This window comes from Phaseolus vulgaris, chromosome 3, assembly GCF_051622355.1.
Source record: "Phaseolus vulgaris cultivar YP4 chromosome 3, ASM5162235v1, whole genome shotgun sequence".
NCBI lineage: Eukaryota > Viridiplantae > Streptophyta > Magnoliopsida > Fabales > Fabaceae > Phaseolus > Phaseolus vulgaris.
This window is the reverse complement of record NC_143500.1, coordinates 21,109,932-21,125,000: the sequence shown is the minus strand read 5'-3', so window position 1 is coordinate 21,125,000 and position 15,069 is coordinate 21,109,932. Positions and strand designations below refer to the sequence as shown.

At 36.9% G+C, this 15,069-nt stretch overlaps 1 protein-coding gene across 2 annotated transcripts; it reads left to right on the top strand.

The window, feature by feature from the left end:
• Positions 1 to 1,836: 1,836 nt before the first annotated feature.
• On the top strand, positions 1,837 to 14,558 carry LOC137806876 (leucine-rich repeat receptor protein kinase HPCA1). Of its 2 annotated transcripts, none has more exons than XM_068607222.2 (19): positions 1,837 to 2,196; positions 2,526 to 2,643; positions 2,726 to 2,797; positions 2,984 to 3,058; positions 3,153 to 3,224; positions 3,405 to 3,566; positions 3,673 to 3,747; positions 4,054 to 4,125; positions 4,205 to 4,276; positions 4,375 to 4,443; positions 4,583 to 4,657; positions 4,752 to 4,823; positions 4,962 to 5,096; positions 5,269 to 5,756; positions 5,847 to 6,005; positions 6,092 to 6,228; positions 6,527 to 6,746; positions 6,871 to 7,106; positions 13,557 to 14,558. In XM_068607222.2, the coding sequence occupies exons 1-19, from the start codon at positions 2,115 to 2,117 to the stop codon at positions 14,034 to 14,036; spliced, it is 2,871 nt and encodes a 956-aa protein (XP_068463323.1). In that variant the 5' UTR covers positions 1,837 to 2,114; the 3' UTR covers positions 14,037 to 14,558. The 2 variants fall into 2 exon arrangements, with proteins under 2 accessions (XP_068463323.1, XP_068463324.1); XM_068607223.2 differs by lacking the exon at positions 13,557 to 14,558 and adding an exon at positions 7,517 to 9,592 and having other exon boundaries at positions 1,895 to 2,196.
• The last annotated feature ends 511 nt before the right edge of the window (positions 14,559 to 15,069 follow it).

Genomic DNA, 15,069 nt, shown 5'->3' with positions numbered 1-15,069 from the left:
ACTGGATGTAGCTCTGGTATTGAGTGAACTAGTATAAACCTTGTGTTTAATATCTCTATCTCTTTAATAATTGTTTGATATTTGCTTTGTTGTAATAAACAACCGGTTATCTCTGTATTTCTACTGGTTGATATTCTTGCTTTGCAAACTGCTGTACTTGCTTTTATCTTTGTGCTAAAAACAACCGGTTATTTCGAAATATTAATCGATTGTTTTTCTGTCATCTGTTTTATCTGCTCTTTTTTGTTGGCTATTTTGATCTTTCTTTATGTAATTCATTAAAGGTTCTTTCTTAATCAATCCTTTGCGAAAATCTTTCACTAAACAATTCACCCCCCCCTCCCCCCTTGTTCAGCCCTATAATTCTAACATGGGGCATTAATGGTAAAACTCCATACCAAGGATGAAGCTCTGATAGTGCACGCCTTTGGGCGCGAAATCCTATCAGGGTCTTTTAGCGATTCTTTGATAAGGAATTGGACGAAGACGTTTAGCAAGATTCGGCGGCCAGTTGTTGCCCACATTGACGCCGCAAAACAAGTAACGGTAAAACGTGGAAGCGTTGGACCGACAAAGCCCCGGGAGAGCAGCCGAGCTGCGATGGAGAAGAGATCACCAGCCAGACATGCACCCTACGAGCCGAGGTAATTATTTATTGATAAGGAATAGACAATAATTTATTGAGTGATAAAAAATTATTTTTGAGTATTTGATGCATTTTATACTAGGATGAGAAATGACATGAGCAGTTAAGAGAAAACGTGCATGGTAAGAAATATAAAAGATCTTGAAGGCGAAAAAGAAAAGAAATGAAGTGAGTGTGACTCTCAGGTTTTTCCACAACGCCAACTAAAGACTGTAAGCATGCGAAGAAGAAAAGTAAAGAAGTCCTCAAAAAATTGATGGGTTGGATTGGAGCGGAAACATTCAATTATACCCTTTTGTCACCCAGGAATACCGTATAAACTACGCAGGATTTGTTATCTCTAAATAAGTGGTATATAAAATAGTTTAATTGAAGAGATTTTGAAGATGTAGTTTAATGCATAAGTAGTTGAAGGAATTGAATGGTATCATAAATGGTGACAATGAGCAAAGCAAAAGAAGAGAGAGAGATTTGAAGGACTACGTCAACTGAACACCACACCACTGACTGTCTCCAGTGTAGTCGGAGAGAGACTAATTGAATGCAGTCTTCCCTACGCTGACACTGACGCCACAACACTCTTCTAAATGTCATAATCTTCTTTTTCTTCTAACTCCAACTCGTCAACCTTCAAACATTACATGTGTTCCTATCTGTGGAATATCTCCCACTCTTACTAAGTCCTACAACAATAATGTGCCTCTGCTCTACACATGCATGTGTTAGATTCTATGTACCACAAACACTCACAACATATGGACATTTCGATAATGTTTTTTCTTTATGACAGAAAGAAATTTTTCATTGTTGGTTCAAAATGATTTTTTATTTATTTTTATAATTATAATAAAAATTTATACAATAAGTGTGAGTTTATAGAAAATCATTGTATTTATCATTTTTAAAATTGTATTGAACCGTATTAAAATTGTTAAACAAAAAATATTTATTAAATTGGACACTTCACTAATGCGTGTCACAAGTTTCGTATACGTGTCAATGTCCGATTCATGTGTCCAACACGGACACACAATTTAAGAGACATATTAGAGCTTTACAGGTTAGATTCTCGTCTCTTTCCATATAGGGGTTTCATAAATAAAAAATCTGTTTTTTTGGGAAAAAGTTGAGTGATTAAGGATATTTTTGTAAAGAAAAATTAATGTAAAACAAGATCATAGTAAAAAAGTGTCAAGATAATTTTTTTCAGGAGGTTCCTAAAAAAGGACTTAAAAGGAATATACATATACGAGGGACTAAATGTGACAGAAGTTGGGGAGGAAAAACTCTAAAGCCTTCTACTCGTACAACCTTTATTGACTTCGTCTCTTTTAGTTTATTGTTGACTTTTGCTGTATAATTAATGTATAGTGAATGAATTTGGATGGAAGGTGGCTGAGAAAGTATTTTAGTTATCGATGTGGTTAAGTTATCAGTAGTGAGGCTTTGAGATCCGTTGAAGTTGATAATGAGTGAAACAATATTGGTAGTTCTGCTGCTTGTTTTGAATTGTTTGTTGGTTGCAAAAGGAGAAACAGCTGATGAGGATTGTGAGTTCAGTTTTCTAGTTATATACTGTGTATTTGATCCTTTTCTTGACCTGCGAATGCCATATTTGTTATATTACAATGTTCATTGATTAAACATTGATGATAATCCATAGTAAGTTCAAAATCATAAGCACTGGACCTGCTTTGATGGTAGAGGTAGAAAACATGGAGAGTTAAGATTTTAAGCCAAATTTGTGTCTTGCAAGCTTTAGAAAAAGTTTGTCAGGACCAATTATTTCTTCTGCACATCAGAGCAATCAAAAGCTGGACAACTCTATTCACAAGATTTCAGTTACTGAATTTTATTCTTTGGTGTAATTTTTATACAGTTACCACACTTATGTCTCTTATGAGTACCTGGAAGAACACCTCTCCTGATTGGGTGGGATCAGATCCTTGTGAAGATTGGGAAGGAATCAAGTGCAAGAATACACGTGTTACATCAATGTAGAGTCTGTTACTGAAAATGTTTAATTGTTTTTCCCTTATCCTAAATGTGTTTTTGAGCGATTAATTTTATTTATTTCAGAACACTATCAAGTACTGGTTTCGGTGGTCCGCTTTCGGGAGATATTGGATCACTGTCTGAATTGGAAATTTTGTAAGTATTTTATTCTCAGTATATTCTTTTACTATATCTACCAAAGGCAATGATCAAGTCATAAGTAGTGTATCATATACCTCAAGTGAGAACAATCTGTCACTGGGAGAGAAAGCAGCTTGATCCCCTTTTTAGTTATTGATTCTTCTTTTTCTGCTTTAACTAACTACTGACTTTTCTCTGCAGGGATCTATCTTACAACAAGGACTTTACTGGACCACTTCCAGAATCCATCGGGGAGTTGAGGAAGCTATCAACCTTGTAATTCAGAATTGATTGTTAAACTAGTAACTCATCTTAAGTAGTTTTGGTAAAAACAATTCTTAACAACATTTTCTTACTCATCTGTCAACAGAATTCTTGTTGGTTGTAACTTCAATGGTCCTATTCCAGACAGCATAGGAAATCTGCAGGAGCTCCTCTTTTTGTAATGCTTTTTAACTCATTAATTCCTCTAAAATTCACCGAATGATGGTTTCATCATTCATATTCGTTTGTATTTTCTACAAGAGGCTTCTGACATATGACTTGTGTGTTTTTATTTTTGGTTTTGGTTTTGTAATAGTAGATCTGGATCCTAATCTAAATCATATACTTTGAATTGCAGGTCTTTAAATTCCAATAGGTTTAGTGGACCAATTCCACCTTCTATTGGTAGTCTATCAAAACTTTATTGGTTAGATTTAGCAGACAATCAACTTGAAGGGAGCATCCCGGTATCTGGTGACGACATATTTGGTCTTGATAACTTACACCATGCCAAACATTTGTATGTCAAACCTCTTTTGCAGCAGTTGGCTTTCCAATTTTTTCTAAACAAGTTTTTGGTTGTTTGTACATACTAAAAACCATCAACAAATCTCCACTTTATACAGTCATCTTGGGAAGAATAATCTCTCAGGCACCATCCCTCCTCGACTTTTTGGCCCGGAAATGGCTCTAATTCATTTGTAAGAACTGTTCTTACTTTTTTTTCACGTAGACTCCGTCCATATAATTGAACAAGTGTAACATTAGCCTGCATTGAACTGCTAACAAAATCAGGTACAAACGTCTCCAATAATGAAGTGCACTAGTTGCTACAAGCTCCTGATTTATCACATTCGTTTCTATTTTTCTGCCGGGGCATTTTTACTATTCGATTCTCCATGCATTGCTGAAGTATCTAGATTTATTTTGTAGACAAAAACATCTTCATTGTTTCACTCATACATGTTAAAATATATACCTGTCATCCTTAAAATCTTCTTGGGCAGGCTTTTGGAAAACAATAAACTCGTAGGCAGCATTCCATCTACACTTGGACTAGTTCAAAGTCTGGAGGTGGTGTAAGTGTCTACATTATTCCTCAAACAAGTTCATGAAGTTTTTTCTGCTCTTGGCATTAATACACTGTTGTGTGTATAGGCGCTTAGATAGTAATTCATTAGATGGACCAGTGCCTCCAAACATCAACAATCTTACGAATGTTCGAGATCTGTAAGGAAACATAAAGCACTTGTGAAACATTTCCTTTCCCTGTACGCACACTTTTACTTGAAAAGTGAACATTTTTGGCTTTCATTTATACATTTCAGGTACTTGTCCAACAATAAACTGTCAGGCCCCCTGCCAAACCTTACTGGAATGGATGCCCTCTGCTACCTGTAATTTTCAAAGCATTTAGATATCATAGTTATATTGTAGTTGTTGTTAGTTTTTACTTTACTTCTTTATCCTTTGTTTATTCAAAGTTATCGCTACTTTGTAATGGTGAGTGAGTAACTTCTTTAATCTATTTTGAAGGGACATGAGCAACAATAGTTTTAAACCATTGGATTTTCCAGAATGGTTTTCTAATCTTAAGTCCTTAACGACATTGTACGTCTTTCATTGTGCACTTCTTTGACCTTTCACCACTCTACTTTCATCTGTGAAATCCAGTTACACAGTTAGATCATGTTTTTCATGGCAGAAAGATGGAGCAAACACAACTTCAAGGACAGATTCCCTCTTCTTTGTTTGGACTTGTGAATTTACAGACTGTGTAAGTACACCTGTCTTGAGTCTCTTGACTAGGGAAAGTTTCTATATAATGGGCAACAAGAACTGAGAATTCATGCTAAACAACAGTCTTTAGAAGTACAACAAAATATATTATTTATGTCCTAATATCTGACCATAGGGTGCTAAAAGACAACAAAATAAATGGAACCTTGGATGTTGGCTCCTCCTACAGCAGAGAGCTACGACTTGTTGATTTGGAGACTAATTCAATTGACATCTTTAAGCAAAATGAAGTTCCAGGTGTCACAATAATGTAAGCCAAATGTTATTATGATTGCTGACATTTTTTGTATATGTTACTGCATAGAATTAGTAGTTTGATTTGAATAGTTTTATAAGGTGTTCCATTTTTCTGCTATAGTGGTTTGAGATTTGCACCTTTGGTTTCTCTTGGCCTCATTTTAACTGCACTTTTTTTCCTGCAGACTTAAAGATAACCCAATTTGCCTAGAAATTGATGAACGAGCGGCATACTGCTCCTCTTATAAATCCAATTTCTCGTATTCAACACCACCAAATAACTGTGTACCTGATACCTGCAAATCAGAAAAGATTCCGAGCCCCAACTGTATATGCGCATATCCATATACAGGAACCTTAGCTTTCAGGGCACCTTCCTTTTCGAACTTGGATAACAAAACACACTACTCAATGCTTGAGGAGTCTCTTATGCGGTATTTTAAGTCTCATTTTGTACCTGTGGATTCGGTTTTGTTGAGCCATCCAATAATGGATCCAACTCAGTATCTGAAATTGAGCTTACAAGCCTTTCCATCAGGACAAGATCATTTCAATCGAACAGGGACTTTACAAATTGGTTTTATGCTAAGCAACCAGACTTTTAAGCCTCCACAGCCGGATTTTGGACCATTTTATTTTCTTGCAGATAAATATGAACACTTTGGGAACTATGGTAAAAACAATTTCTCACACAGTTCGAATAAAATTATAGTATTGATTGCTCCGTTTTAAAATAATCTTTCTATCAACCTTTCTTGTGTAGAAGGATTGCCTGAATCGGGTAAACATTTAAACATTGGAATCATAGTTGGGGCAGCAGTTGGTGGTTTGGTCTTGCTAGTGTTATTACTCTTATCTGGTCTTTATGCTATCCGCCAGAAGAAAAGGGCCGAAAAAGCGATTGGACAAAGCAATCCTTTTAGTAATATAGCTCTATACTTATCTGCTGCATTCTAATCATTCACATGGAATTGATTTAATTAATATGCTTAAATTTCACAACTGCAGGACGCTGGGATACGGTTAACAGCAAGAGTGAAGTCCCTCAGTTGAAAGAAGCAAGAATGTTTTCTTTTGAAGAGCTTAAAAAATGCACCAAAAGTTTTTCTCAAGTCAATGACATTGGATCTGGGGGTTTTGGGAAGGTATTGAATGTTACCTTCAGGCTTAAATGTACAATTGTGATTGTAGCTTATGTGCTTGTCATGCCCCTAAAAAAATTCATTTTATTGGAAAAAGTATTGTATAAAGTTTATCTAAAAATAAACAAGTATGATGATACAGTTAAGCATGGCGTAACAAATAGCTTTCTCTTACTGTCTCTTGGGGTAGTGATTTAGAAAGAGAGCTTGGGTGAAGATGGCAGTATTATTAACTGACATAAGTTCATCTGTGTTTATAATATATAAACCAACTTTGTAATGTGTAAATGCCCACACACAGGTTTATAAGGCAACCCTTCCCAATGGACAAGTGATAGCAATAAAAAGAGCACAAAAAGAATCTATGCAAGGAAAGCTTGAGTTTAAAGCGGAGATTGAACTTCTATCAAGGGTTCACCACAAGAATCTTGTCAGCCTTTTGGGCTTCTGCTTTGACCAAGGAGAGCAAATGCTGGTTTATGAGTATCTTCAAAATGGAAGTTTAAAGGACGCTCTCACAGGTATACTTATCCTCCTGCATATCAAATATGTTAGTCGTTTTAATATTTTTCCTATATAATAATGAGCTTTACATGTACTGTAATGAAGGCTCGTATTGTAACTCAATTTTCTCTGATTATGCAGGGAAGTCGGGAATTAGGTTAGATTGGATAAGAAGGCTAAAAATTGCCCTTGGTACTGCCCGGGGTCTGGCTTATCTTCACGAACTTGTTAATCCTCCCATCATACATAGGGACATCAAATCAAACAATATTTTGCTGGATGACCGCCTAAATGCCAAAGTTTCTGATTTTGGTCTCTCCAAGTCTATGATGGATTCAGAAAAAGATCATGTTACCACTCAAGTTAAAGGAACACTGGTTAGTATAGTAAACCTTTACACAGTACAAAAATAAGTGAGAACTTCTTTTTTGGCATTTTTTTATTACTAATTGACAGTGCCAATAACGCAACTCACATTAAAAAAAGGAAAACACATCCAACAGCAAGAATTATATGTAGGTATCCCATAAAATGTATAAATTATTAGATATTATTAGATATAATTAGATATTATGAGATATTATAGATATTGTTAGATATCTCATATTTATGTAATGGGCTTAGTCCATATGTTTTTTTTCCTATATAAACATAACGCTATGTGTTCAATATACACAAGGGGTTTACCCTATTCTTTCTTTTCCTTTAATATGGTATCTAGAGCATAAGGTTAGGGTTTAGGGTTCGATTTTGATTGGTGAACCCACTATTTATTGGAATTTTCCAGCCACCGCCCCACTGTCTCACCGGAGCTACCACTACCTCGTTGGAGCAGCCGCCGGACCCTCGTTGGAATCTCGCCAGAGTTGTCGCCGGAATCTCGTCGGAGTTGTCGCCGAAATCTCGTCGGAGCTGTCGCCGAAATCTCACCACCGAAATATCGTTGGAGCCTCCGCTGGAGACGTTGCCGGAATCGCTGTCGGAGCCTTCATCTTTGTTGTTGCCGCCAATTAACCAGTGACTGGATATGCTTCTTCCGCTTCCGCTGCCACTATGGCTTCTTCCGCTGCCGCTACCACTGTGGCTTCTTCTGCAGTCATTATGGCGGATTCATCTATTTATACTAATTACGTCAATGTTCATCTTTCCATTGTCAAATTGGAGGGAACCAATTATGACACTTGGGCATCAGATATTAAATTATGGCTTAAGAGTTAAGGTTATGTTGATCATCTTACTCATCCTACTGTAGCTGAAAATGAGGTTTCCCGTTGGTTGAAAATTGATGCTCAATTATGCATTGTTATCAAATCGATCATTCACTCATCTTTAAAACAAATTTTTCGTACCTATGAGACATGTTCAGAAGTTTTTGAACAAGCAAAATTATTGTACACCAATGATACTCAACGTCTTTATGGTGTGTGTCAAAATCTTCTCACAATTGTTGCTCCCAAATATCTTGATGGTACAATGGCAGAATATCTAAGTAAACTTCATGCTCTTCTTCATGATTTTAATGAGTTATTACCTCTGCCTCTACTCCTTCTCAAGAACTAGAACAAAGATCAAAGTTTTTCATGTTATTGGGTTTACATGGCCTTCCTGATGATTATTCTCACGTTCGTGATCAAATTTTGGGATCTCCTATTGTGCCCAATTTTACTTCCACTTGTTCTACCCTTTTGTGCATGCCAGGTAAACACACCACTGATATAACGTCTCATGTTGATGACTCTTCTACTTTAGTCTCTCAGCATAATGATCGTACTCGCCCTCACAAGCCAGGCAAAGGGCGTCACAAGTGTGACCATTGTGGCAAACTTGGCCACAAAATTGACAGATGTTATGCCTTACATGGTCGTCCTCCTAGATCTGTTGTGGTTGCTCAAATGCCCCCTGTGCAACCTTCTACCATGGACCATACTTCAATTGATACCCCAGGTCAGCCTGCTATTTTCAATGAATTTCTTAAATGGTGTGAGGATCGTCAGAACCCTAGTTCCACGGCTTCTGTTGCACATTCAGGTACATCTTTTGTTGGCCTCACTCACTCCACTTCCCTTGGCCCTAGGGTTCTAGATTCAAGTGCCACTGATCACATTACTGGTAATAAATCTTTTTCTCTACCCTATCTACTACGGGTTATTTACCTTCGGCACACCACACGCATGGACTCTCGAAACCTAGGCTTCTCCCTAACTGATAACTGGTGTGTGGTCTGGGATCCACCTCTCGTGGCCCAGCTTTGTTGTTCGAGTCACCGATGTCCGACCTCTCTACACTGCCTAGTGACACGTCGATACATCCTGGTGATCGATGTCTGACCGCTCCTCGGCTCCTTGAGTCACGTGCCTTGCGAGACACTAGTCCATGCTGCTCGCGAGTCCCAGCTTACATGGCCCCATCACCATTACTGGCGGTCAGCTAGACCCGAGGACTGGTCGGTACACCATGGCCAATGGATATAGGGTACCATCACATGGTGTTGGTACTATTAATCTTTTTTCTTCTTTATCTATTGATAATGTTCTTTATGTCCCTGGGTCTCCATTTAACTTATTATCCATTAGTCGTCTCACCCGTTCCCTTGATTGTGTTATTTCTTTTACCAAAGATTATATTACTTTACAAGACTGGAGTTCGGGACGGATGATTGGCACCGGATGTGAGTCTCATGGACTTTATCAACTACAGATCTCAACACATGTTGGCGCGATTATGGATTCTCCATCTCTCATTCATGCTCGGTTGGGTCATCCTAGTATTGCCAATATGCAGCAGCTTGTTCCAAGTTTGTCTAATGTGTCTACTTTATCGTGTGAGTCGTGTCAGTTAGGGAAGCACATTCGTAGTTCTTTTCCTAGTAGTGTCTTACAACATGCTTCATCTCTTTTTGCCTTAGTTCACTCTGACATTTGGGGACCAAGTTGTATTAAGTCTAATTTAGGATTTTAGTATTTTGTTACTTTTATTGATGATTATTCAAGATTTACTTGGGTATTTTTAATGAAAAACCGTTCTGAGTTGTTTTCTATATTTTAAACATTTTACAATGAAATTAAAAACAAATTTGGAATTTCCATCCGAATTTTGCGCAGTGATAATGGACGTGAGTATCTTTCTCATTCTTTTAAAAAATTTATGGCTTCTCATGGTATTCTTCATCAAACTTCATGTGTTTATACACCTCAACAAAATGGGGTAGTTGACCGCAAGAATAGAAATCTTGTTGAAACAACTCGTACTATTTTAATCCATGGTGATGTTCCTCAGCATTTTTGGGGTGATGTTTGTTAGAATGTATGGCTTTAAACTAGAAGGGGGTGAATGGTTTAAAGAGGGTTTTCGAAAACTTTTAAGTCTAGAATGAAATCACTTCAAGAAAACTTGATTAAGAAATCAGTTTGCCAAAAACACAAAGCAAATAAGCACAGCACCAGAAAAACAATCGGTTGTTTCGCAGAAACAATTGGTTGTTTATACCAGTTCACAAATATAAAACTGAATTTAAAGAGTTCAAGGGATAGAGAGATTGAACACACAGGTTTATACTGGTTCACTCTTAACCAAGAGCTACATCCAGTCTTCCCAGAAACCCCTGGGGAATTCACTAAGCAATCAACCCTAGATTACTTACAACACCACCAAAGAAGTGACCTTGATCCCCTCAAGACACACACTTCCTTTGGCTCAGCACAAACACCACTAAGAATGCTGATCTTGACAACCTCAAGAACAAAACACTTCTCAGCTTCACACACAGAGTTTCTTCAAAGTACAAAAGGATTACACTTGTTACAAAAAAGATCTGAAATCAATACAAGATGAAAATCCTATATCACACTCTCTTGATTCAAGCAAAACTCAAAGCAAACTTCAACTCTTCAAAAGCAAAATCAGTGAAAAACTCAAATCTGTTTTTCTTTGATTAAATCTCAGTTGTTTGTTACAAAATCTGAACAAACTATTTATTGCATTCAAAGACTGGTCAAAGCATTTAAAACTGGAGCGTATTCAGTTATAAAATCATTTAATGCTCAGTCAAAGCACAAAACAGTTTTCTGTTATGGTCCCAAAACAAACAATCAGTTGAATGCTCGAATCAATCGGTTGTTTTGGTTTAACAGCAAGTCAACCATCAAAAACAGTTTTCAACCTTTCTACAAACACCTAAGTATAAAACAATCGGTTGTTTCGACAAAACAACAGGTTGTTTTTCACTTAGTTTGAAAAACACTTTTCAATTAAAAGGTTTGAGAATGCTTAAGCTTTGAATTCAATCAAGAGTGAATTTAACACATATAATCTACCCCATATCCTATCTAAAGACAGTTCAGCAACAGCAAGCACATCCAGCCTTCCATCAACCTTCAAAGGGTTTGGATTCTTCAAAGCTTGAACACACTTGATTCAACAATGTTGTTCTTAGTGCATGTTATCTCATTAATCGCATGCCATCTTCAGTTTTAGATAACAAAATTCCTCATTCTATTTTATTTCCACATGACCCTCTCCACTCTTTACCTCCCAAAGTTTTTGAGTCCACATGTTTTGTTCATAATTTTAGTCCTAGTCTTGATAAATTATCTCCTAAGTCACACAAATGTGTCTTTTTAGGGTTCACTAGATCACAAAAAGGATATAAATGTTTCTCACCTTCTTTAAACCGTTATTTTATTTCAGCAGATGTCACCTTCAGTGAATCTTCCCTTTACTTTAAGTCTTGTCCTTCTCCTTCAATTTCTTCATCTAATCAAGTTAATATTCCTCTTGTTCTGCCTAGTAAACCTAACGATTCACCACCGCCACCAACTCTTCAGGTGTATAGTCGTTGTCAAACGTTCTATCGTCCATCAGCAAACTCTATTCTGGTGCCAACCCCTCATCCTCCTTCGGCTCCTACAGTTGAACCTCCGACAGTTGAACCTAATCTTCCTATTGCTATCCGTAAAGGTATACGTTCTACTCGTAATCCCTCTCCACATTATACTTCTTTGAGGTACCATAGACTATCTCAACCCTTTTATACCTGCCTTTCGTCTATTTCTTCTGTATCCATTCCAAAATCTGTAGGTGATGCCTTAGCTCATCCTGGTTGGCATCAGGCCATGCTTGATGAAATGAATGCGCTTCAGAATAATGGAACTTGGGAACTTGTTCCTTTACCATCTAGGAAATCTGTTGTTGGTTGCAGGTGGAGTTTTGCTATCAAAGTTGGTCCTGATGGTACTATTGATCGTCTCAAAGTTCATCTTGTGGCTAAGGGTTATACCCAAATTTTTGGTTTAGACTATGGTGATACTTTTTCTCCAGTGGCAAAGATGGCCTCTGTTCGCTTATTCATAGCTATGGCTGCTCTTCAACAATGGCCTATTTATCAACTGCATGTCAAAAATGCTTTTCTTAATGGGGATTTACAGGAAGAAATTTATATGGAGCAACCTCCAGGTTTGTTGCTCAGGGGGAGTCTTCTGGATTGGTATATGTCGTCTTCGCAAATCCTTATATGGCCTCAAGCAGTCTTCTAGGGCTTGGTTTGGAAAATTTAGCAATGTTGTTCAACAATTTGGTATGACTCGCAATGAAGGAGATCATTCAGTTTTTTATCGTCACTCGAGTGTTGGGTGTATCTATCTTGTAGTATATGTTGATGACATTGTTCTTACAGGCAGTGATCACCATGGCATCTCACAAGTAAAACAACACCTTTGCCAACACTTTCATACCAAAGATCTTGGCAAACTCAGATATTTCTTGGGGATTGAGGTAGCACAATCCAATACTGGTATTGTTATCTCTCAAAGAAAATACGCATTAGATATTTTGGAGGAAATTGGGTTAATGAATTCGAAATCTGTTGATACTCCTATGGATCCCAATGTCAAGCTTCTACCCAATCAGGGGGAGCCTCTTTCAGATCCTGAGAAGTACAGGAGATTAGTTCGAAAATTGAACTATCTCACTGTTACTCGTCCTGATATTTCCTTTGCAGTCAGTGTGGTGAGTCAATTTCTTAATTCTCCATGTGAAGATCATTGGAATGTAGTCATTCGTATAGTGAAGTACATTAAAGGCTCTCCTGGAAAAGGTTTGTTATATGGTCATAATAACCATACTAAAGTCGTTTGTTATTCAGATGCTGATTGGGCAGGATCTCCATCTGATAGAAGATCAACTTCTGGTTATTGTGTCTCCATTGGTGATAACTTGATCTCTTGGAAGAGCAAGAAACAAAGTGTTGTGGCAAGATCTAGTGCTGAAGCAGAATATAGAGTTATGGCTTCAGCTACTTGTGAGCTTTTTTGGCTTAAACAGTTACTTAAAGAATTGCAATTTGGAGAGGTTACTCAAATGACACTTATATGTGATAATCAGGCTGCTCTTCATATTAGCTCAAATCCAGTTTTTCATGAAAGGACAAAACATATTGAGATTGATTGTCATTTCATTCGAGAAAAGATTATATCGAGAGATATCAAGACTGAGTTTGTTAATTCAAATAATCAGTTAGCAGATATTTTTATTAAACCCTTACGTGAGCCTAAGATTCATTACATTTGTAACAAGCTGGGTACATATGATCTATATGCACCAGCTTGAGAGGGAGTGTTAGATATTATTATATATAATTAGATATTATGAGATATTATAGATATTGTTAGATATCTCATATTTATGTAATGGGCTTAGTCCATATGTTTCTTTTTCTATATAAACATAACCCTATGTGTTCAATATACACAATGAATTTACCCTGTTCTTTCTTTTCCTTTAATACTAATAATGCTGAGAATGGAGAAGTTTTGCTTGTTATGCTTATGCAGGGTTACTTGGATCCAGAGTATTATATGTCTCAACAATTGACTGAGAAGAGTGACGTGTATAGCTTTGGTGTGCTAATGATGGAGCTGATATCTGCAAGAAAGCCATTGGAACGAGGGAAGTATATTGTGAAAGAGATTAGGAATGCACTGGATAAGACAAAAGGCTTATACGGTCTTCATGAATTTATTGATCCAGCCATTGGATTGTCGTCCACAACACTGATCGGTTTTGACAAGTTAGTGAATTTGGTCTTGAGATGTGTTGAAGAGTCAGGTGAAGAAAGGCCTAAAATGAGTGAAGTGGTAAGAGAAATTGAGAACATATTGAAGTCAGCTGGTACAAACCCTACTGAAGAATCACCCTCCATCTCTTCTAGCTATGAAGAGGTAAGCCGAGGGAGTTCCAGCCATCCTTATAACAGCAACGACACCTTTGATTTGAGTGCAGGGTCTCCATATCCAAAAGTTGACCCTGTGTAAGTAGTAGTCAATAATTAAGTACCTCAAATCCAAGCCAAAATTGTTTATATATCAAGTATATTAGTTTGCTAAATGTTGATCCAGTGTGTGCATAGCTGCATGTTAGCTTGAGAATGGACTAGTTAAGTCGGCTGCGAGTCAGTTGACGAGATGCCTGCTTCTTTTGTGAGGACTCTTCATTTTTAGCAGCATTATTTTTCTTCTCCAAAGACTTAGAAGAGAAAGGAAAAAGTGGCAGAAGCGCAAAGAGGTGAACCAATGTTTATGCAATTTTCTGATAATGATAAAGAGGTGAGCCAAGGAAGAAATATAATTCTGTGTTTTTAGTTATCCTATAGAATTTCGCTTATTGTGAAGCACTGGTGTGTACGTTTTGCACAAAATGATCAAAGTAAAAATAAGAACTATAGTGAATTATATTTTATTAGTGTGGTTTAATGTTTTTGTTGTTCTTTTATAACACTTGCACTGATGTTAAAACGAACAACTTTCGAGTATAATACTGGAATCTTTCAATAACTAGGTTGATTAGAGTGTTTTACTTTTTGTTTTTATTTTTATTATTACTTGATAACAAATATCTTTCTTGTCCTTTCTTTTATTTGGATTGCCTCTTTTACCTTGAGATTATAACTTCTTTTAGCAGCAGAGAGATATATTAAAAGGTACAAGTAGTAGCACAGTTCAAAAAACAAACAATAAGTGGCAAAATCAATGATTAAGCCACCATACACAACTACATCATAAAAAATAAAAAAAATTAAAAAAAAAAACAGAAAAAACCAGCAGCTGAAAATTTCTGCATTACCGTGACCAGCTACCATATTATAATCCTATCTTCTTCATTCGGCCTTTCTTAAACTTCATCTGCCAATAGCGAAGGCTTAAGCCAAGGATACTAATTTGAAGGTGTCCAAGGTCAGCATCAACCCCAGATAGCGGTTAATCAATCCCTCCCTTTGACTTTCTCCCTGTGTTGGCTACACCAAGCACCAATTTACTAGCTGCATGCAGAGGCATTCTTTTGATGATC